The sequence below is a fragment of the Drosophila persimilis genome, unplaced genomic scaffold, assembly GCF_003286085.1.
Source record: "Drosophila persimilis strain 14011-0111.01,24,50 unplaced genomic scaffold, DperRS2 tig00000002-arrow-pilon, whole genome shotgun sequence".
Taxonomy (NCBI): domain Eukaryota; kingdom Metazoa; phylum Arthropoda; class Insecta; order Diptera; family Drosophilidae; genus Drosophila; species Drosophila persimilis.
This window is the reverse complement of record NW_020825289.1, coordinates 7146910-7171462: the sequence shown is the minus strand read 5'-3', so window position 1 is coordinate 7171462 and position 24553 is coordinate 7146910. Positions and strand designations below refer to the sequence as shown.

The following is a 24553-nucleotide window of genomic DNA, read 5'->3' as shown; positions in this document are numbered from 1 at the left end:
ATTTGTGGAAAATTGAAAAATTCATATACAACCGTGCAAGAGAAACAAAAAGCAGAAAAAAAGAATACAACTATGGATATAAAGAAAACGATATACTGGAATCAATAAAAAACTTGCTTCTTTAAGAAACCGAAACCCCAAACGAGTAGAAATTTGTATACCCTGTTCTTGGGAAGATTGTTCAGTGGACTATGTTTGTACAGGGTACCACAACATACGAGCCCTCTCGACTATTTATAGCCATTGATGTCAAATTTCGATAGCATTTACTGCACTTGGCTAAATGCAATTATAGATGCACCTTATATACTATTATAAGACTAGAAGCGCACTAAAATCAAGACAATTCAATGCTTTTTCCTCACCAAAGCTGCTTTAAGATGATGCCCTCAGATGACAAACACAAATATACGAACGATCTATAGAAATCGCTTAATATATACCTATCTAAAATAATACATATAAATAAAACTGCAATTTTGTTTTAATAAACTAGATGTATTTCTTCGCACAGAAGTTCTTAGATTGGAGATATCTAATCAGGTTTCATTTTTCGCAGGGGCAGAAGCATCAAAGAGATCCGATGTCTCTAGTGGTTCAGGACCGTTGATTTCTGACTTTGGATCTGCCGTCTCTTTCTGCGAATCTGGGCTCTCTGGCTTTGGATCTACAGTATCTGGCTTCTGCTCAACATTTTCATCTTCCGACGCACTTCCACTTGACTCCGATTCCGGTTTTACTACGTCCGTCTTTTGTTCTCGTGGCTTTTTTGCGCGCTGTTTCTTCTTGAGCCTCTTTGCTCTTTTTTTGGCTGTACGCTCCTCTGCCAATCGTCGGTTGTCATCTATTTTCTGTTGGAATGCATCGTCTGCAGCCTCGCGAGCGCTTTGATGCTGTATATTTTTCTGGCGGGCATATTCCTTCCTACGTAAATGCCGATAAACATGGAACTCCCCGGATCCAGCTCCAGCACTGCTGCCCATTACGTTTCGCACAAATGTTGGCACCGACGCATTGTAGTCCCGTTCGCGACGTGCCTCTGGTATGATTACTGGCTTCTCCTGGGAATTAAAAACTTATGGTTAGTACGTTTACTGATTCAATTTTGTTGCACTCACAGGATGCTTCATCAGTTTTTCTAATTTTAGCCTCTGCAGATCGGTGGCCGTTTTGACAAATGGTCGCAGTGGCCCTCCCTTGCCATCAGAATCGCTGTCCCCGGATCCAGCATCTTTCTTTTTCTTCTTCGGCTTGTTCTCCGTTTCCTTTACCAAATTTTTAATAAGCGACATGCTTTGTTGACAAAAATTGTTTTTTTTTTCAGACTTGACCGCCAGTGCGACGAGCTCTCAAAAATATTCCAAAATATACCATCTCATTTTCAAAATATACCGTAAATATACTGACGAACTATCCAAGCTCCATCATACATATTGCTCGTTTTTGATATTCCGTCGAATATTACTAGCTAGATAGAATCCTCAGCCCTGCCCACATAGTTTTATCCCATGAATGAATCAATTTCCTACTTGACTGGCTTGTTCTAAATACTTGACTTGTTTTCCTGCTAAGTCCATTGCGAGGAAACCATATTCCTCGATTTTGATATTCTATATTGATATTACTTGATAGCTTGGATCATCATACCTGAACACATAATTTTATTCGATTAATGAAACAATTTTCACCAGGACTGGCTAATTTTAAGTTCTTATCTTTATTTGAATATTTGTAAAATCAGGATTCAACAAAATAGGTCAATTCATTTGTACAAGGTAACTACACATTTGTACATATTAACTACATTTGTATGTAGATATCAAAAGCATTACCGGAAAGTTTCTATACATTTTACCACTAACCATACATATATACTGTATGGTTAGTGCTTCTATCTAACTAACTCCCACCACTAGGTGCACTATGATTTTCTATCGATATAGCCGATATAGTTGCTTTTGGCGATAGTGAGCCCGGTCAGATCAAAATGGAATTCAAAATAACGTTGCCCGCAAAGTAAAATCAGCACAACAATAAATATGTAATCTTTTGACTGCAGCTGTAAATAAATAAATATTTTAAGTGAAAATGAACGCTGGAGATATTGTTTTGATTAATAAAATAATATACACGTTAATTTTGAATGCAGCAAAGGCTAGCCGAAACCATTAAAGAAGGTTTTAAAACTGGTGTCGAATTCGATATTCAAGCTTGGCTTAGTGTGTGTCGAGTAATCTCATACAGGTGCAGTGCCAATTTGCTGCTAAAACAATATTTTTCGGCCAGACAATTTGGTAACGTTCTTTCTCTCCGCCAAGGAAATTTCTGTGTAGTTTTTATAATTTTATTAATGCATAATGTTTATCTTTGCTTTGATAATTATGTAAAAAATGCTTACGCTTAGGCGGCCGATACATAGAATAATTAACCTACAAGCTAGTTGAAAATCACAAATGAACATACAATTATACATTACTATATAGTGTGGGTGTTGAAATTAAGCACATCGTTTTAAACTAATACATATTGCGGACGGCTGGATAATTCTCTCGGACGGCTCTCAACTTAGAGTTGACAGCTGGGAAAATTGGCCGGCAGTCGGGGCAACTTAGCAATCGCTTTGGACTAGCGCATCGGTGAGGGCGCCCAGCTGCTCCTCGCCGCCTTTGATCCTGTCGGCCAGGTCGCGTGCGTCGGCAATCAGCTTGACCTTCATATTGATAAAGTAATCGTAGTCTGCGCACAGATCTGCGCTGAGATGTTTGCCCAGGAGGCCAGCAATGCTGGTACCGCGTCGATCGATGTCCGACTTGAGGCGCTGCGCCTCCTCCAGCTGCTCGTACAGACGCGTCCGCTTGGATTCCAGCACGCTCTGGGGATTGGAGATGTGAAAAGCATACATTAGAAAATGTTTACATGAAGATTGCCATGATGGTACCCACCTTATCCTGCTGACGTGATTCTAGGCTGCACTCGGTATGGGCCAGACGTTCGGACAGGGAAAGCAGCAGACTCGTGATGTGACCCACATCGTCGATGTAGGTCCGGAACTTGGATGCCTGGCTGGGGCGAACACTCTCCGCCAGCTTGGCAAAAAGATCCTGACCCAGTTTGTCGTTCATCGAGCACTCCTCGCCAATGGTTTGCTGCTCATGCTTGAGGGCACCAATTTTTTGTTTCAACCGTTTGATCAGCTCATCCTAGAGGCGAGTCCATTGATAAATTAGTAAAAAATACCTGATAGAAGTTTCAGAGGGTACTCACCAGCTTCTGTTTGATGACATTCGCTCCCTCGCCACTCGCATCGCCGAGCTGCAGCTCAACACTGACCACCTTGGTGGTCTCTGTCGGAGCCGCCGCCGCCTTCATTCGCATCAGGGTGGATGTGCCCACGTCCCTCTTGGTCAGACGCAGTGGCACATTCGGATTGTACAGATTACTAACGTAGTGGGAGGTGGGCCTGCAGCTCTTTGGTGTGAGGATGTCGACGAGCTTGTCGTTGGGCGCCAGCAGCTGCAGGAGCTCACTGCTCAGGTTCTCGTAGTCTAGCTCAACGGCCTGACGCTGGCGCGGCTGCAGTGTGGTCCGCGTCTGTTGCTCCTCCCGTCCCGCCACCAGATCGGTGTCCCGGTTCGCCATCTCATCCGTTTGGCAGCCCATGTCCATGGTGGTGGGCTTGACATTGACCATCAGCACGAGTTCGCTGCGTTGCATCAGCTGCAGTCCTTCGTTTGCCGCACGTTGCGCTTCGATTGGGTCTTCCTCGACGGGCGGTGGACTGGGTGGACTCGGCGGCGGCTGCATCGACTGTTGATGGAGCTCTGTGCTGGGACTGGGACTGGTGTTTGCCAACTTGGTGCTGGTGTAGCCACCAAGCAAGCCGGAGTCGTACAGATGCGCTGACATTAGCTGCGACTGCAGCTGGGTGATCTTCTCGATGTTCTCTCTCAGAGAGTCCTGGCGGTTCATCACGGGCTTGGGAGGTGCGCTCGTTGTCAGAGTGGTGCTGATCACCTCGGCGCGGAAGATGTGCGCCTCGGGATTAGGAACCGTGTTCGCATTCGTGTTAGGAATAATGCTGCACTCCAGCGAGCTGTTGTGCGAGCTCAGGCTGCAGTCCGAGTTGGATGTGGCCGGCGAGAGGCGCGGCGGCGTTGGCGTCGGTGTCTCGGTGGGCGTCGGCGTTGGCGGTGGCAGGATCACCTCCTCCAGCGTCGTCTCGAGGTCATGGACGGCTTGCTTCAGGTCCACATGTGACTGGGACATGAGCTGTTTCTGTGCGGGCAGGACGGAGGTCTGCTTCACGTCGTACGACTGAGATCTCGTGTAGTGCTGGGGCGTCGCCTTTCCGTATCCGTGTCCCAGTGGCGGCGTGGAGTATCGCTGCCCGCCACCCGCCATCGCCTGGCCATAGATCATGGTGTAGGGAGGTGTGGCATTCGTGGGTGATTTCGTTGCGAGGTTATTGTTGGAGCCGTAGCGCAGAGTCACGTTACCCTCTCCGTTCGGAGAGCCGGGCTGTGGCTTCGCCGGCTGCTGCTGCAGCTTCACGCCCAGTGGCAGGACATCTGGCAGATTGTTGGGCAGCTTACCGGTCACCCCATAGGTGGGCTTCGGGTGGGCCACCAGGTCCTCGTTGGAGGTGAGCGTGCGCTTGTAGATGCCATGGTCCGGGTCCGTGTTGTTCAGCTTCTCCAGGCTCTGGCGCGGCAGATACTTGGCCTTGGAATTCGATCTGAAAGGAATCGAAGCGAAATTCATATCATTAGTTGCAAGCATTAGTTGGGTGTAACTTTTGTGTGTTGCAATGCCTGGGTAGGACCAGAGGAAATGTCAGCGTCCCCAAGCAGCCCCAAGCAGCAGCCGGGGGTCATTCGTGGGGGTCATCGACAGTAGCTGCCACGATTTGGCAGTTGTCTCCTTAGCCAAAAGAAACAAGACACACGCCTCATTAATGCAAATGCGGGGCCCATAATCTGGACAGATGCTAATTGAATCCTCAGAGCCGCTCAGAGTCTCCCTCTCTCGTTTCACGATATGCACAAACAATCTTTTATCTTTCAGGCACCCACATATCGTCGACTGATGGGGAAAGCGCGGAGACAGAGCGAGAGAGAGAGAGACAGCCGCCACAGAAATTATTCTGTGCACGACGCGCGGAGACGACATTTTGTGTAAAGTAAATGATTTCCAAGACAAAGCCCAAAAAAGGCGAAATAAAAACGAAAGTGAAATGTTTACAGTGCAATTATAAAGAGTTTTATGTTTCACTCCAGACAAAGTCGGAGTCGGCCCGGGCCCGGGCCCTCATTTTAGTGTGCAAGGCGTATGACGGGTATGTCCGTACGTCCGTACGTCCGCTTCCCTGCGATCACATCCCTCCTCCACCGTCCCTCTATCACTCTCTGACAACTTTCAAAAGTGCTAAACTAATTTGTGAGGTGGTTAGGCGTTTATTTTTTTCACTCTCGCTGAATTTTGTAAAGATTTTGTGCAGATTTTCGCGGGGTTTTTGGTTTTTTTTTTTATTTGTGGTTCGGCTTGGCCACCCCCAGCTTTGGTTGAAAGCGTGTTGACGCCAAAACGGTCTATTGCCAAAAACTTTATTGTTATTACTGCATATTACATATATATACATATACATGGGTATGCTTTGGGGTGTAGTATGCGATATAAAGTGTTTTGCATCTGAAGAAAGCCGTCGAAGAAATGTTGTCGCATTTGCATAAATTAAGAGCAGTCGGTCGGTCGGTCGGCCGGAATGGAGTGGAGTGGAGTGGAGAAAGAGCTTTTCGTGAAGCGGCAACATTTTGGACTGGCTTACATCACAGACCGCTCACAGCTAGACAAAACAGCTGTGGCAGATCTGACGCTTATGCTGCTGCTGCTGCTGCTGTGGCTGCAGAAGTATCTGTGTAACAGCAGAGGCAGATGTATGTATCTCTAGTGGCTCTTTCATCGGACTAGTTAGGATTTGCATAAGCGTCTATTCATCTCCTCCTCCCTCATTTCGACTTCTTCTTCACTTTCTTTGACAGCCGAGAGAGATGGTTAGAGGGAGACAGGGGCCACTCTCTGCCTTTCTTAATCACTTCCGTTCGCCTTCGCGGTTAAGTAAGATGAAGAAAATGTGTGTGTTTCTGTTGCCAATTTGGCCAAGACAAAGGCTTCCTTCCAGCTTCGAGCTGTTGCATTAGCATAGATTTGCATATGACAGAAAGTACTCGTAAGTGTATCAGCGGATGACATCACAGACTAAAAAGATCTAAAGATGGCTCCCAGAACAGAGCAGAACACGAACATATTTGGTTACAAAGTAGATCCATAGAACACTTACAACACAGCGCAAGTCAAACAGAAGAGATAGCACCTCATATCTCTTGGTTACCATCGTGTAATCTCGACCAAGAAACATAGATAAGACCTTGAAGCGCAGACCATTGTAATCCGCAGAGAATTCCTCTACCAGTACTCCGGTCGGAGGAGATCTGACATAAGCCTATTACCAGCACACACCCCCCCAAAAACAACTACAGCCCCAACTATAACACCTTAATTATGATTATGTTATGATTCACATTAATCGCTGATTTATACCGAATTCAAAAATAGCTCTGTGTTTTTTTTGCGCCCGCTAATATTGTATAATACCCGATAATGCTCTTTCGGCGGGGCCCCAAAGACAATGACAGAGATGTTGGGTCGAATAGAAAGAAAGGGCCAAAAGAAATGTCCGGCCGCCGATCAATGGGCCCTGGACACTGGGCACACAATTAACGCATATTTTATTTATTAAGCTGCGCGGGGCGTTCCATTTTGGTTATGTGATGCAAATTATGAATAGCAATAGCAATAGCAAAGCCAAAGCCAAAGGCAAAGGCCATGGAAATATGTTTGATAAATTGCTTGGGGGTTGCATAAGTCCCTTACAAAAAATTATAAATATCTATGGGATATGAAAATAGACCGTTAGATACTATCCACCCGTGATCCACCCGCTTTTGGTGGGGGTCAGTGGCACTGCGCGACGACTGCCTGGCATAGTCAGTGGTTTGCGGTGGGGTGTTGCTGGTGCTGCGCTGCTGCTGCAGTGTCGTCTGGGGTGCAGATCTCCTTGGTCAGTGGCCTCTACACTGCGTGGCGCATTGCGTATGCCACTGGCACTTGCCACAACTACAACTACAACGTGAAACTGCAACAACGAACTGCCAACGACTGGCGCCGTTGTTCCACTATAATTTTTGATCAGCAAATATAACGAGCTGTTTGGCTGTTGCTGCCGCCGGTGGACGACTAGTTTTCGTTGATAGTAAAAGTATTTTATTTAAATATGCCGACTACGACGACAACGCTGGCGACGCATGGAAATCACGTTTTTAACATCTCTCGTCTTAACATTGGGCCAAAACCAGCAACAACAGCAACAGCAGCAACAAAAAGAGGCAGCAAAGAGGCAAACAAATGCTCGGCTGTGCGGCTGTTACGGCTGATGCTGAATGTTCAACATAAACATCTCACAAGCTCAGCCGAAACCGAAACCTGGAAACCGGATTGTCGGCATCGCATCGCACACATTTTCACTTGCCGCAAAATGACGTCAAGTCAACATACAACAAAACCACCAACAACAACCACAACAAAATACAGTAGAAACAGATGGTCGTCCGCTTTCTTTGCGGAGACTTGCACCACAGGAGGAGGAGGAGGAGGAGTCGAGTGGAGGTCAACATTGTAGCCAGAACAAATCGCTCAATGCCCACAGGGTCGGATGGAGGCAGAGAGGGAGAGAGAGAGAGAGACAGGAGAGATAGTGGCATACAACTGAAGATGCAACCAGGGCCAAAAGACTCTTTTTCTTTGGTATTTAGGCAGAGACAGCCACACATCATCGTCCGTCAAACTATGCCATAAATTTCTCTTGGAAAACTCCAAGTAAAACACAAAGCAACAATGCAACAGCAACAGCAGCAGTGGCAACAGCAGCAGTGGCAGTGGCAACATCCAAAGCAGTAAAAAAGAAAAGAAAAGTTCTCTCTCTTTTATCCATTGAAAGTGCCTGAATGTTGAATGTTGGCTAAGTGGCTGGCCATCTTCCATCTCCCATCTCGTGCAGTGGCTTCGATAGGCATCTTCCCATCATGAGAATCCACTCGTACCGATTGTTGCCACTTCTGCTACTGCTTCTGCTTCTGCTTTAGATTTTCCCCAGAAAACTTTTCCTCCGCGATAATCCCGCATCGTCTTCTGCCTCGTGATCGGTCCTCAATTGCGGGGCAGCCTCTCCTCTTGGTTTCTTGTTTTCTTTTCTAATGCTGCAGCTACTGTTTGGCGGATGGATGGATGGTTGGATGGATGAATGGATGGAGATATCTGTTGTGGCTGGTGGTGTCTCGGTCTGTGGCTGATTGCTGGCTGGCTGCCTGGCTGCCTGGCTGCCGCTCAGCAATAATTATGATCCATTAATTCTGGCAGCAACACCAACAATGATGCCTTGTGCAATATTTTTAATGTAAAATCGATTTAATGGCGCTTTTCGCTCGAGGGCCCCCAGCCAAACACCAAAAATAGACAACTTGGGAAATGCAGCAGCAGCAGTAGAAGCAGAAGAATGCCTCGATCAGATGCCCCTGCTCCTCGCCAGCACTGCCCAGCCCATTGAAAGTGTCGAAAGTGGTCGGTCGGTCGGCCTGTCCCATTGAAACGGTCTGAAACGGGGTAATTAACTTGTGATGGCTAAACGATGGTCCCAGCCCCAGCCCCAGCACCAGCACCAGCCCATCATAATTACAGCTAAAAAGATGCCTGCCACCAGGGGGCAGAACACAGCGGCAGTAGCAGAAACAGTAGCAGCAGCAGACTGTGCCCTGCACCACATGTTTGTGTCTGGGTGTGCACTCGGCTACGACAGCAACAAGCTTGTAAATATTGCGGGCACCACCCTTTCCTAGAGACTCCCCTAGCACTCCCCAGAGACTCTCCGCTGATACCCTACCTTTGTGTATAGAGAAATCACATTCCACGAGACACCATTCTGTGTACACTCTACCATTCCAGAGGGAAGGAACACTTAACTTTGTTACAATCAGCGCAAACATATTATCCAGTCAAGTGCGGGCCTTTTGTCTCATGAATGTTGCATAGGGGACGACACCGGAGGCAGTTGTAGATGGTTGTAGATGTTTAGGTGGATCAAAGAGGATGCGGGGGCAGGTGGCTAATATCCGCGACACATCTGCCAATGACATTTTCACTCTCAGCCCACTTGGCATATAAATTGTATGGCAAAAGACACAAGAGACGTCGGACCCAAACTTGTATTGCCCTCAAGCGCATGCGCAACACGTCCGCCATGGCCGGATCACCATTTAGAGGGAGGGGAGGCAATGGATAGGGGGCACGGGGCATGGGGCAGGTGCACGGGACAGGGGGAATACGAGTCTTTGAGCCATTTGCGTTTTTTTGTGTTGTTCGTTGGGTTTTTAGATATTACACAAAAGCCGCTCTCCGATCCGGCGGTCCGGTGTCCGGCGCCGAATGCCAAAGTGTTGCGACCATTGAAGGAACTGCCCTGAATACGGATTTCTCATTGTTTTTAGCCAACTAATTTCAGTCCAAAAGAGAGCAAAACATAGTGGACACACATGAGTGTGAAGAGGCCAGGCACACACATATGTATCTACGGGTATCTACTTGTTAGCCACGATCCGGCGAGGTCCGCTTCGAGCGAGAGAGAAAAGAAAAGCATGCGAAGCGGCTCTTAATTTCTTAATCGCACGAAATTTCTCAACAAAAAGTGAGAAAAAGACAGTGCAAGAAACAGAGGGGAGGGCAGGGAGAGAGTGCCAAAGAATTCTTTACCAGTTTGTGCTGTTGTTTTTAATGATAAAATTAAAAAGTTATTTATTAGGGAAGTGTCTTGGTTGGATCATAAATTTCAGAGATGTGCGTTACGAGTACCTTCCTTCATTAGCTCTTAATTGCAAAGTCTTTATAAAGTGCAATTTCCCAACAAACTTTGAGATCTGGAAATAGCCGTATAATGTCATAAAAGTAGCATGCAGAACTGCATCAGACAGAGGATACTGTGAGTATTATAGGGAATCATTCGGTGAGATCATCGTCCAGTGACAGAGACCGATCCATGCGATGGTCGTGCCAACTGTAGATATGTACATATGTACACGTACACACACAGATCGAGATATAGATACATACGCGTATTCAAGTACACACATTTCGGAACGAAAGTGAGAGATTGATGAATGATCTGCGATGGTTTGACGGGGACACGCTTAAGCTTATGTTTCGGACCAATTTAATTGGCCAGACCAGAGCGAATGTGACCTTTAGCATACATATTAATGGATCTCGAATAAGCGAGAGTAAACAATGATATTTATTCTGAACAAAGGTACAAATCAGTCAGCAATCAAGGCTGGCCCCAAAAGAAACCAACACTGCTAATTAATGGACAGCACTACAAATCTATAAATGGCATCGTATCGATCGACCCGATCCGATCCAATCCGATCCGACCCGATCCGTATTGGATACGACTTCAGTAGAGCATACTGAATTTGCATCAATCAGCAATTATTTATGCAAATTCCCTGCGAGAAGTTCACAGCAAAGAAGTTCAGATATTCTCACGCTGCTGGCAAATTCCGAATTGAGCTGTAGTTCCGAGCCCCGCAACAGTTCCCAATCGATTGATCGATTTCTGATGGCGATTTCAATCAGAAGCGGGGGAGGCGGGGCGCTGCTTCTATTGTTTTTCGGTGTCACGCGCTGGAAAAGCAAACCCCCTCTGTTTCTAGTGACATCACAAGGCCCCAGTAGTCTTCAGAACGAACCAGTGCAGAAAAACAATGGAAAACCGAGGAGCTATTCGGGGGAGCCTCTCCTCCTCTTACGTGCTACAGAACATGTTCCATTACAAGGTCACTCCTATGAGATTTTGTCTCGGCTCATGCTGCACAAACAAAAACAATGCTCAAGTAAAACCCATCTTGGATTTGGGTTGGGTTCTTGGGCCCTTTGTCTCCGGAGACCGCAGAGATCTTTGAGTGTTGCCAAAATATGTAGTTCATTGTTGTTCTTGAAATATTCTTATATAAACCGCAATTTGTGGATCTGAGGAGATCGTGGAGCGTGGAGCGGAACACCCAATTCACAGACCCAATTCAATTTCAATTCCAATCCCAGAGCCCGACCCCAAACCCAAACCCAGACCCAACCCACGCCCACACTCTCCCAATGGCTGGGGTGTTTACAAAACCTTGGACGTGGCGATCTCGAGCGTTGCCCCATGCGGCCGCTCGCTCGCTCGCTGGCCTGGTCCGTCTTGCTCTGGCTGATGAGTGGCACTCCTAGCTTTTGTGTGTTGGGGGCACAGCACAGCACAGCAGAGCAGAGTACAACGGAATAAAATAAAATACAGAAATACATCCGCGTATTGTTTGCCTCGCTGCCACAGAGCCAACTGCAGTTAGGGGCTTTGATAATTAACGGTTTATTGATAAAAGATACACCGATAATGACGATCCACCAACATCATTGCGATAATGGCCTGCCTGCCTTCTCCGACTCTCAGCACTCGGCACCCGGCACTCGGCACTCATCACTCAGCTGATCATCATCTTGTGGATGGATGTGGATGTGGATGTGGATCTACGTCCGCCTCCCAGCTGAGACTTTTCTACCTCTCAACTGATCATCATCGTGTTCGGGTTGATCTTCATATGAATACTATCTTCTCCGGTTCAGCACCACCTCCTACTCTCAGATGATCACCATGTGAATGGCACACTGTACTCGCCTCTCAGCTGATTGTGGATACTAATGTTCATGTTGTGGCTTTGGCTGTTGATGCTGATGCTGATGGTCGGTCGTCTCAGGGTATCGTGTGGATTTGATGGGCGTCACAGTCACAATCCCTGTCCCTGTCCCCCGTCACTGTCTCTGGATCGTCATAACCATAATTCTCCACGTCTCTTTTTTGGGGGGAGGGAGTAGAGAAAAAGCAAAGCGTGAAATTGACATTCGCCCTGGCCCCCAAAACCTCACCTCACCTCCCAGCAGACCCAGACCCCGCTTCCTGTCGATGCAACACGATGTTCAACGAACTCTGCATAATGATAATAATCGAAAAATGTTCGTTGTTTGGCCACTTGCAGGTTTTGGGGATGCCGCAGGACAGGAAGCATCCACCATCCATCCATCGATGGATGGTTGTATCTTTTTTTTTCTTTCTGTTTTGTCGCAGCCAAATGGGCCGGGCCGGCCGGGCCGGACCGTGCCCCGAAATTGGTTAAGAGGAAAAGCCAACATTTGGCATTCATTTGGCGGTGCTGATCGCGTGCAATCGCTTCGGCTTCGGGCCTGGCCAACTGTGAATGCCAAGAGCAAATGGGGAAAACGCAATTATATAGCGAACGAAAATAACGAAAAACGAGATCAAGATTTGACGGCGCCATGGATTGCGTTTTCAAGGTTGTACAATATACGTATTCGAAGCCAGATGCTGTTGCTCGTTTTATTCGTTTTGGGATTGCATTTGCCCAAGTTGGGAGCTGCAATTAAAAGTCATAATCGTATATGGCCAAGGAAACCGACGAGACCAGGCGAATCATTTCACGCATTCCACAGGCTCCTCATCCTCATCCTCGTCTTCCCTGGGGAATGACATCAGATCGGTGATCTTTTGCATTATCCTCTGCTTTGTCTAGACATTTGCAAAATGTTACCGAAACTTGAGATGTTGAAGCCACTGAGGCATGGCCTGTCCAGAGTTCGGGGTTCCAATCAAACGACGATTATGGAAAGTACTTGGGCACGCACCACCGATCGAATCGACTCGCGAAATAAATCAAATAAATAGCCGAAAAAATACAGCGGCGACAATGCTTTTCATTGAACAAAACAAAACTGAAGGCATTGCTGGCGAAATACGAAATTTACATTCAGAGAGACTATCAGGGAGAGAGATAGCGGGACAGAGAGAGGGCGAGAGAGTGTCATAAAATGATATGTGCCATCATCGGATTGGAAATAAACCCCCAGAATAAAAGTAGGAAACATTTTGCGAGAGAAACGGAAGAAATCAACAGGGACTTTGGAGAATTTTGAATGCCCTTTTTTACGGCTATGAAAATTACTTATGAGAGGTGCAGGGAAATATTTCGATAAGGGAACGATTTGAATAGATCTTTAGTATTTTTCATTGAATATAAAATGTGCATAAGTAATTAATTAAAGAATATTTGAATACAATAGATTAATGGATATAAATTTGAATGTACATTTGGAATATTTCAAGAGATAATTATCAATTATAATTATATAAACGAATGATCAACAGCTAAGAAAAAATCCCTTTCTAGACATGTCTATCATAGATTTCATAGGAGAAGCAAACTCCCCCAGACACTCTAATTTTTTCAGGGTATACAATCGTTAGCGAAATGCTATCGTTTGATTTGATAAGGTAAATAAGCTCCTACCATAAATATGAGTCAGTAGGACCCTCAAAGAGAACCTTTCTATGAGAATATATAAACCAAAAATATGTATACGTTTTCTTCTTCGAGGCTCCACAAATCATTGAGAAAAACGAGAATGTGAATGAGAATAAGAATGAGAACGAGCACAGGAGGAAGTCTTGGGAGAATTTGAATGTGTCTATAAATAAATGGCATAATTCAGCTAAACAATTTATTTGGCAACGATGACGATGACAACGGAGACGATGGGAAGAGATGGTGTTGCTCTCGGATGGGATGGGTTTAGATGGGAGATGGGGATGGGGATGGGGATGGGGTTGTACATATGTAGACGACATGTGGGGAAGTTGACAGAGGCGCCGTTCCATTTACACAGATTCTTGGGAGACTCTGCAGGAGATTGGATGCTGCAGCTGATTAGCCAACAAATTAGAGGCCCGCCTGACATATTGGCTTTTATAAATGTGGCTGTTGCTCTGTTGCTCTGTTGCTCTGATTTATGCACTGCGGCTGACCCAAAATGTTCCAACTACAAAGCATATATTGTGTATAATCGCATGATTATCTTTATATATAGTGTATGGCAGAGGAATGCAGATTGTCTCTGGGCGTTTGTTTGGTTTTCCTTATTTATATTTATGATCCGCCATCCGCAATCGGCTCTTTCAGCTCTTTCAGCTCTTTTGTGCATTCGAAATTGAAATTTGTTCGCTTGGGTTTGCATTTCATTTGGTTAAATTGCAAATTGGTTTGTCCGTGAGCTAAGGGAGTTGATTGAAAATTGTTTACCAGAAGGTACTCCCAAGAAGCACCAGCTTCCTCGTCCTCGTCCTCTACCATCATCATCTTCTCCTCTCCTCTGGTTTTCTTGGATTTCTTTGGGTTGTTTTCCCTGAAGAACGTGCAAAAAGAGGCAAGCCGCAAAAGGCCACAGAGTGCTCTGAAGGGAAGGTAAGGGCAGGGCAGGGGGTAGGGTTCGGATCGATGCATATTTGTGGTCTTTGTTTTCTTTGTTGGGGAATTCGTCATGCGATCGAGAACAACAAAGCAATATGCGGCTGCTTAGTTAACGCTTTGTCCAGAGATCAGAGGAGGACCCCAGAGGAGGACGGACCAGAGCCAGACCCTGGCCTGGACAGTGTCGGCCTTGAGGCCACGTATGAAAGCAAAAGCAAAAGCCCAAGCACAAGCAGAAGTACAAGCCCCCACCTCGGACGCATAATAATGGCCGGTGCCGTGGCTTATGGATCTGGCTGAAAGCAGGGAACAATCATTGATTGCATTTCATTTGCCTGTCCTGCTGTTCTCGCCGCAGCTCATTTGCATTTGTGGGAATCAATCACGGCAGCTCGCAGTTGTCTAGGCACCGGGACACAGACAATGTCTAGACTCTAGACACGAACGCTGGTCTCAGCGAATCACCGGAGAGTTATTAAACCCCTTGCGAATAGTCGTACACGAGTAATGCAATGCCAAGTGCATGTGATCATGATCATCATCATCATCATCTCTCGATGTGTTATAAAACATGCAACTGGCAATAATGATTGAGCACAAGGCAGACAACGACTCGTACTGGTTGACAATCAACCCGAACGGGGGACGGACAACCATCAGCCATCAGCCAACAGACTACAGCTGGCCATGGCCGAATCCGAATGGCCATAGAAATAAATATAGAAATAGATGCACTGCTCGTCTTGCATTTCAATTGTGGCCCAGAGATCGCTTGGAGGGGGGGCATTCACGCAAGTCAGTGCCAAAAAAAGTGCCCCATAAAAATTATACATTTTAATCCACTTTTTCGTCTATGGTTTTGTTTCTGAAACGAAAGTGAAAACATTTAATATGCATAATGCACACATTTCTTTCGTCTTTCCCCCATTTTCATTTCATTTGATTTCATTTCGGTCTGAGTTTATTTCACTTTTTTATTTCCCTCCAAAGTGCGACGACGCCGCCGCACATTTCAATGACAATTTCTAAAAGCCATTTCAATTGAGATTCCCATTCGAAATGGAGCGAACGGCAATCACTATTTTTGGTGTCAATTTGAGTTCTATCATAAAACTAAATTGCTTTTTAAGTTTTCTGTTTCTCATAATGATCTGTCAGACTCAGACTCAGACTCAGAGTCGTCCGAGTTCGAATTCGGGTCCGAGGCCCAGTGCCATTGCTGTGGGTGTCGCTAATTGAATTTCCACTCAGCTCCACTCCACTCTGGGCCTCTTAACGGCACTTTATGGAGGGGAGCAAATGTCGCAAATGTGATCTACACGTAGACCCATAAAAATCTTTCCAAAAAATTTAAATATTGATGAAGCAGCAGGCGACCAGAACGACCAAACGACCAAAACGACCAGAACGACCGAGCGAGTTCTCATTGCGCAACACAGCATTTGTTTCAGTCCCGAGTAAAATTTATGCAAACTGCCTAAAGATTTTCGAGTCTTTTATTCGGCGAGGGCCTCCTTCCTCCTCCAAAGAATAATTGCAGGCACGTAATTTAGCCACGAAGTTCATTGACAGCGACAGTCACTGCGGCCGACACGCCCGATTGCGTTGCGTTGCGTTGCGTTGCGGTTATCGACTTGGCCATTAGGCTTTGGCCAATAGCCACACAGAAAGGGAGCGAGACAGAGAGAACTTTCCCATGGCAAAAGCCAAAGACGCAATATCAGGCGAAAGCCAATGCAATCGATAAGTGATTTTCACAACTTTGCCTCACAAATCCCCATGCTTTGGGGATCGATGGACTTGCTATAAATATTTCTTCGTTTTGCTCGTCTAAACCTGTTCCTTACATGTTATATATACCAAACTTCGCACGTCCATAACTATTCTAGTTTGATCAGAAATGAAATCACCCAAAATCTACAGCTACATTTATTCCCAACCCCTTAACCCCTCGCAAAATCAAAGATATGTAATGCATAATGAAGTTTATTCCCAGCACTGGCTCCTACTCCGCATACCACAAAGAAACGCTTTCAATTTCCAAGTTTATGAGCATTTCATTGGCCAAAAAACCTTCCCAGGCCAATGAGAAATTGTTGCGTTTAAAAGTACATACAAACACCACAATGTATGTAAAAAATGTTAATTGCATTACATTTTAGCCACTAAAAAACCAAGAAAAAAAACCAAAAAACCAGCAAGAAAAAACCAAATTAGGCAAACAATTTAAACATGCGCTTTGCGGCCGTCCCGCCGGGAAACCCGGGCCAAGTGCTGCTCCGATTTTAATTTGGGTTTTTGGACGCTGTCTTTGGTTTTGTTTTTGTTTTTTTTTTTTTGCGCATGTTTTGATTTTTATCATCTGGGTGGGTTGGTGGTGGGTCTGTCTGCTCGTCCGTCCAGTGGTTTTCATTTGTTCATGACGCGCGTGACCCACTAAAAAAAGGTTTTTTATACCCGATACTCAAAATGTATTGGGGTATATTAGATTTGTGGTAAAAGTGGATGTGTGTAACGTCTAGAAGGAATCGTTTCCGACCCTATAAAGTATATATATTCTTGATCAGCATCAATAGCCGAGTCGATTGAGCCCTGTCTGTCTGTCCGTCTGTCCGTCCGTCCGTCTGTCCGTCTGTCCGTCCGTCCGTCTGTCCGTCTGTCCGTCTGTCCGTCCCCTTCAGCGCCTAATGCTCAAAGACTATAAGAGCTAGAGCAACGATGTTTTGGATCCAGACTTCTGTGATATGTCACTGCTCCAAAAATATTTCAAAACTTTGCCCCGCCCACTTCCGCCCCCACAAAGGGCGAAAATCTGTGGCATCCACAATTTCGACGATACGAGAAAACTAAAAACGCAGAATCGTAGAAGATGACTATATCTTCTAGAGTGCAAAATCTGAACCAGATCGTATAATTATTACAGCCAGAATCACGAAAACAATTTCACTCTTTCTCGCTCTGTCTCACTCTAACACACAGGTTTCATGGTCGGTTTTGCCAATTGCAAAATATGAGTTCAAGGATCTCAGAACCTATAAAAGCCAGAGCAACCAAATTTGGTATCCACACTCCTGTGATATCGGACCTTGACCGTTTCCTGTCCAAATTTCGCCACACCCCCTTCCGCCCCCGCAAAGGACGAAAATCTGAGGCAACCACAAATCTCAGAGACTATTAAGGCTAGAGTAACCAAATTTGGTGCACACACTCCTTTAAGATGTCACTATAAAACGTACATCTCAGAATTTCGCCCCACCCCCATCCGCCCCCACAAAGGACGAAAATCTGTTGCATCCACAATATTGCAGATTTGAGAAAACTAAAAACGCAGAATCATAGATAATGACCATATCTATTAGATTGCTGAATCTGGATCAGATCAGATCATTTTTATAGCCAAAAGGAACAAATCAATTTGCAGTGGCTACGCAGCGCCCGACGTCACGCTCAGACTGATTTTCTGTCTCTCTCGCACGCACTCTTTGTCGTGTCGTTAAATATTAGCGGCGTCTGCCGGAGGAGAGCCATACTGACTTAGTATCGGGTATAACCGTAGAGTTGCGGTGTCCGCAGCAACTCACAACGTTCCCCCTCGTTTTTATTTGTGTCAAAGCAATTTTCGTGCATGGCTCAAGAGCAGAGACTGAAAATCGAATCAGGCCCAGGCCCAGGCCAAAGACCCTACGGAGGAGATCCAAGCGATCCCCAATCGGGTTTTCGATAGTAGCCAGTAGCCGGCAAGCAGGAAGCCAGACTTATTCACCTTTTGGCCACTTTGCGGCTCATAATTATTAATTTTTATACACACTCGTACATGTGTGTGCTGTGTGTACGTCTGATATATCATCTTCGCGTCTGGCATCCGAGAAATTTTCGTGCTATAAAGTTAATTTGTGAAATTTTCAGTTGTTTCTTAATGATTTGCGTGGCTTGGCTCGGCTCGGCGCGTGTTTCGGCCGCTTCTGCCGGCCACGAAATCAGAAGGAAGTCGGCCGGCTCTCGGCCGGAGGTTACTGGAGCGTTTAGCCCAAGACTTATGCTTTTTTCTTTATTTATTTATTCATTAATATTGTGGCTAATTGAATCTGGCTTTTGGCTACCACAATTTCGTCTCTCCCCACACGACTCTGACCTTGTGCATGGGTGAGATACATATGTATGTGTAGAAGTCCGTAAGTGTGTTTATGCCGGTGCCATGGGCACATCCGTCGACCCCATCTCTTCCCCTATCTGGCCAAAAAATGTATGCCAAATGTTCTTGGCTTGAACTCGATCGCAGATCGCTCAGAAGCTCCACTCTTCGGTGGTTGGCCCGCACCTGTGGCGTCTTCTTCTGGCGTCTGCTTCTAGTGCTTCCTCATCCATTGTCTCTTCTTGCCACATTTGTTTGACTTTTGCGGTACTTTGTCTGCCCGCTCGACTTGAACTTGCTGCTGCTGCTGCTGGTGCTGGTGGTGGTGGGGGAACCCGCAACTTTATCTGTCTGTTGAATACTGAATAATGTGAACCGTTGCTGTAATTATACTCTGCCCCGCAGACAAGCTCCACCGCTGTTCGAATGCCCATGGATTTTGACAATTTCCACCCGAGGGGGGCTCTACTTCCTGGTACTCTGTGCAGTTCTATAAACCGATGGAAAACAGCATTCCCTTAAGAACTTTCTTGGAAGGTATTTCCTTTGATATATGTATGTACATTCTTTAAATCCATTCATAATCTGCATTAAAAACTCTCTTCCTTTCTCACACACATTTCCCCTCACGCATTCCCCAGTCGCTCTGTGGGCTTTCCTCTGGCCCGGCTTTTGTCACTGCACTCAGCATTTAGCTTCATTTGGCTTTTTGTTCTACATACAATACTCACTCGTACAGATGGTATTTGTGTATGCTCTGGGGCTTTATGCAGATAGTTGTACCCGACAGACCCGAACAGTCTGCTCTTTTCATTTTTTTCTGTTCTTTTCTGTTCGGACCGCTGGATGAGTAACGATCCCCTCCCCCAGCGTTCGCCCGTTCACTTTCAGATAAGTTGGGAAAGTAAAGAATCTACACCACTACACCACTCAGTTCATTTGTAGAACAAAGCACAAAAAAACAACGCAGAAATTAAAAAATAAATTACAATTGCAGTAGGTTGGGTTGGGTTTTGTTTTACGCTTTTTCCTTCTTTTTTTTCCTCCCCCCCAGTAATTTTTTTGTGGAGCGGCTCTTTGTAGTTCGGAGTTCTCTGACGTTGGCTGGGCCTGGCCCCCCCACCTGTTTGGCAGAGAGGGTTCAGAAAGGTTCCAGAGCGATAATGAAGAACTTTTAACGTGTCGATTGTGGCACCAATTTACATACATACGTGTACGAGTAGTGGTCGACCCAAAAGCTTATCCGTGTCCACTCTATATGCGCCATATGGGAAGCAGTACACGTAATCATAGAACCCGAACACACGAGCAATTGATTGTCGAGGCAGACTCATTAGAGAGCCAACCTCCTAGAACTATAACGATTCACGTTTCTCTCTCTCTCGTTTATGATTGTACGTATACGTATCTAATTATCATAAATACAGCAGAGAACAGAGGTAGAATGGAGACAGAAGCAGAAGCAGAAGCAGATTGATTGATTGTTGGATCGTAACATGCGTAAGCTAATGGATCGTAACATTTCGTAACGATTCGTGAACTCTCTTCGACACGAGTAACAGAGCTCTGTTAAACGAAAGAGAGAGCTTCCGTAAAGTTCGGAATTTCGTCTGAGTTTGGGTTTCTTTCCCTCGTTCGTTATCTCACTTTTTATTGCTGTTATTCAAATTGTCAATTTGTCAGTTCGTTGATTAACAAATGGCATTTTTTATACATTTTTATTAAGACTGAATTATGGGACTGCGTGTACATACTTCATTTGCTCTTCTTGTTCTCTGCTGCTTTCAATTGATACATAACTGAATATATGTCTGCCTGTATGTATAAATATAACCCCAGATATTTGTTCAAGTGTGGACGATTATTTAGCTTTTGGCAGGCCATAAAAATAGTCGCGAAATGGTCCCAAAAAAATGTGGGCTTTCCCACTGTCTCTCTTGTGGCGACCTGAATAGAGGGGAAAAAACTTTAAGCAAAACGAAACCCAAACCCCAGATTTCAACGGCTTTCTGTAAAGAAGGTGCTAATTGAAAACTCTTGACATCTGTGGCTGGGCCTCCCTCCAATTAGCATTGAATAAATCACAGAACAAACTAATCAAATCAGAGCAGCTCTTGCTTGGGGCATTCTACGTTGCCTTTTGATTGGTTTTACAAGTTTTCCACATCGAATCGATTGGCAATGAAAAACCGACTCTCAACCCACAATAAACATCCATTGTTTGCCCACAATAACCATAGCAATAAACATTTTAGCCCTGCGAATGGCACACACCACACACCACACGCCATACAAAAAATCAAAGTTCCATCGAAGGTCGAACTAATTTCATGGATCTGATCTGCTGGGGGTTGGGGGTAACACAAGATCTATCGCAATCGTACGAAATTCTTGTCGCTGCTTTGATATTGTAAATGTTTATTGATTATTTCTTTCAGTTTCTGTTTATGCCGTTGCTCTGGGGTTCGAAAACCCAAAACATTTTTACTCGTAGACAGCAAATTCCTGACGAAATTCGTGCGAAGCCTCAATAAAAAAAGACCGATTCGGCATTGCAGAATAATATTAAAGTTTTTTTGTTTAATTGGGGCTCGTTTTGTCTCGGCAAAGACATACCCTATACAAAAGATGGGTATGCAAGGCAAACTTGAGGCCAAGGAAAGTGTTGAAGATACATTTCTCTGTTTATCTACCAATTTGCGCTAAGATTGTATGTTATTTGATGGCTATTCTTGCATTCGTTTGGGTTATTCCCCTATAAAGTTCACTCATTTGAGTTGCACATCAGTCAGCTGCTGTCCATCCGAGACACACACGCATCTAGTGGGTACCACTTAATGGTGTCCTCATTTTCATGACTCTCCAGAGGGTTGGTACTACGCCAAACAGTCGCTTGGCGACCGCTCCTGAGGGTGACGACCACTCAACCGAAGCAGCTGGCTCTGTCCCTGTCCCCATGGCTGTAACCGGTTTTAGCCACATTTCAGCATTGCCATGGCTGTATACAAAGGTCCTCATTGTTCTCATTCTGCCATATATAGTGGAAATCGATAAGATCTTCGCACTGATAGCCAGTGGTGGCCGCCTGTGCTGTGCAAAGTCGGCTCTGTGCAAAGTGTAACTCAGACAGCACTTATATGGCCCGAATGTCAATAGATCTCATTATGAATTATGGCGAATGATTTGCTTTGTTGACACGTGTCTTAGCCACACAGACACACGGACACACGGACACAGATACAGATACAGAAGCATATGCAGACCGAATCCGAAGACAATTTGCCATGCCGAAGCGGCAGGTAAGCGGGGCAGCAGCAGGAAACGTGCTTCAGTTTTGCACCTGCCGCCTACGTGGCTTCCAAAGGGAATGGCAGTAATAGAGAAAGAAAGACAGACGGAGAAAGATTGAAAGAGAGCACGAGGATGGTAAAAGGTGGATGGTTAATGGTGGAGAGGGCAACAGAAACAGCAACAGCAACACCAACAGCAACAGCTGTGAAAATTTATCAGCTCCGCTATGCGAGTATGTCGACTCGTGGTCGTAAGGTTAGGCCACAGTTGTTAGAGATGGAGTCGGAGATCCAGCCAGTCGGCAGCAGCAGCAGCAACTGTCGTCATTAGCGGAGACGCAAGGCATTGAGCATGCTAAATATGGTTCCACTGAAGTTAGCCGCCGTCGACATCGCCACAAACTAGTACAACGCCAGCAGCAGCAGCAACAGCAGCAGCAGACTGATCCAATCGAGACAGCAATGCAGCTTACAAACGAGAGCTTACATACAGAGCATACTTGTATTCGTACGAGAGATCTTGGGAAAAAACAAACTACTCTAAACCAGAAAGAACGCAATGCTATTGGCCACATTCCGACTAAAATATACCCGCTAATGGGGACCAAATACTATATAGAAACTAGTTTTTGTCACTTGTGGTTTTAATAATTACTCGATTGCAATGATTTTTGTTAAATACGTAGATAATATCTCTCTCTACATAGTATACTCGTATGATCCCAACAAAGAGAAGTTTTCTGTCTTAAAAATTGGCTGGAAAACAAACAGCTGCGATTACTTATTCCTAGTGTATCTGGGAGTCATGTTCTCCGTTTCATTTGCCGACTAATGAAGTTCCCAGAAGGCCCCAAGTGCGGCTGACTAATCAGTGGTACGGTAATAGACAGACCCCCTCCTTATCAGCTCTGAGATCATGCGAAAATAACTGACCATCCAAGCAAGCAATTGAGTTTGGGGGGGCAATGATGTTTACCTTCTGATTCGAAATTTGCCGCCGAACACCATTTTCATGTGATGGACGGTATCCAATATTGTGAAATCCAATATGAGACACCCACAGGGGGGTGCGGGCTCTAAAGGTGAAGATAGAGATGCCGATGCCTGCCGGATTCACACAGATACACTGGCGCACAAGTGACAAAATAAGGTACAACTTTGCGTGATATCTTTCTTCCTTTTGTTTGTCAGTTATTTGTGCAAATTGTATGCAACTTTTGGTCTGTTGGCCCCCGCTCGTCCGTCGGCTGGCCTAACATTTGAACCCGCGCGGCGAATGAACTTCCTTGTCGCTCGGCACTGGCGCTGGCGCTGGCACTCGGCACTTTTTCGCTTTCGTTTCGCGGGCTTGTATTTTGTGTTTTGTATTTTGTGTTTTTATTTTTGGTTAGCAGGAAGTTAACGTGGCTTATGCAGTCGATACACACGTATGCAAGTGTCACGAGAGTTTGACATTTTTAATTGCACAAATATCGAATGCAATTGATTTATTTTCGTTGGGGATTCACACGCGCATCGCCTGTCAGCACCATTCGTACGTCCGAACGCGTCCGCGGTTGCCAATCGTTTGAAGTTGAGGCATCGCCAGCGCACTGATGGCCACAGCCAAAAGACCAAAACCAGTCGAAACGTATTTTATTATTTTTAAGAGTAAGAGTCTCTCAGTCTCGTCTCAGTGTACTCGTGTCGGCGGTGAGAGCGCAAGCGCGAAGCGGGAGAAACTTATTTTTATTCATTCTGCATATAATAATGCACCGATTGTAATCATTTTTGGAAATCTGGTATACAAGATCAGTCTTAATAATCCTGTGTTTAACATTTTTTGGTATCTTCAAAATTCTGGATGGCACACAATTTCGTGATGGCAGTATCGGGTACAAAAACAGTCAACTGGAGCCGGTTCAACTCTGCGGAGTCGAAGAGAGCGGGCTAAGAGTGTCACCAGCAGCGAAGAGACGGCTCATAAGTGGCCAACAAACGCTAGTCACTGGCTAGGAATTCTCCTAAAAGAATAAAAGTGGAATTCACCTTTGGGTTCTTGGCCTCTTTAATAGTCCCAGGTTATTTATGGCCCATAGAATTAGGCAGATTCTTGCCATTAATTGCATATTTGCTAGAGATTAACATCTAAAACTTTAATGGTCTATCGGACAAGTGCGAGCTCTCTCTCTGTCGTAGAAGAATACTCTTTATTTTAAAGAGAGAGCTACTGATATTTTCTCTTTCGTTTTCCCTCTTAATTTTTGCACAGCGCAAAAGTATGCTACAGTTTTCACACCTCACAATGTAGAATGCATGTAAAAATCGTGTAAAATTGGTATTTTTCTTTCGCCTATTAAAAATATATAGATCGGATTGATCTGCACTGAAACTCGAATTGTTTGGAAACACGTTTGTCAAATTTTGGATAGCATTACGGAAGTAAAGTCAATGGGACAAGTGGTAGAAAATGAGGAATGAGGGGTCGCCGAGGAGCCATGTAGTTGAAATGTAAATGTCATGTAGAAAAATACAAGATTTCCTATAAATATTTGTTTTCTATATCTGTCTTTGTTGCATTAAACTGCAACGCAGGCACAGCCATATGTGTATGTATTTCTGTTCTATGTAATCATGATATTTGTGGATTAAGTGTGCCTTAGGTCTTGTCTTGTCTGGTCTTGTCAAAGCCT

At 45.3% G+C, this 24553-nt stretch overlaps 2 protein-coding genes across 4 annotated transcripts in view; both read right to left on the bottom strand.

Annotated features, from left to right (window-relative positions):
* Positions 1–477: 477 nt before the first annotated feature.
* LOC6590002 (PRKR-interacting protein 1 homolog) lies at positions 478–1317 on the bottom strand. The gene is made up of 2 exons (XM_002016016.2): positions 1119–1317; positions 478–1061 (listed from the first exon to the last, which is right to left on the bottom strand). Exons 1-2 carry the CDS (start codon positions 1290–1292, stop codon positions 540–542), a joined length of 696 nt encoding a protein of 231 aa, XP_002016052.1. The 5' UTR covers positions 1293–1317; the 3' UTR covers positions 478–539.
* Positions 1318–2330: 1013 nt separating this feature from the next.
* LOC6590001 (protein Shroom) overlaps positions 2331–24553 on the bottom strand; it is a 45474-nt gene continuing 23251 nt past the window's right edge. The window contains exons 1-4 of one of the 3 annotated variants that reach the window (XM_026985057.1): positions 22858–23399; positions 3265–4735; positions 2943–3200; positions 2331–2872 (exon numbers count right to left, since the gene is read on the bottom strand). In XM_026985057.1, the coding sequence (XP_026840858.1) occupies positions 2609–2872; positions 2943–3200; positions 3265–4735; positions 22858–22895 (2031 nt within the window). In that variant the 5' untranslated portion in view covers positions 22896–23399 and the 3' untranslated portion in view covers positions 2331–2608. Of the gene's footprint in view, positions 2873–2942; positions 3201–3264; positions 4736–12746; positions 12880–22857; positions 23400–24553 lie in introns of those variants that run through there. The other 2 variants (XM_026985058.1, XM_002016015.2) reach the window with 2 other exon arrangements.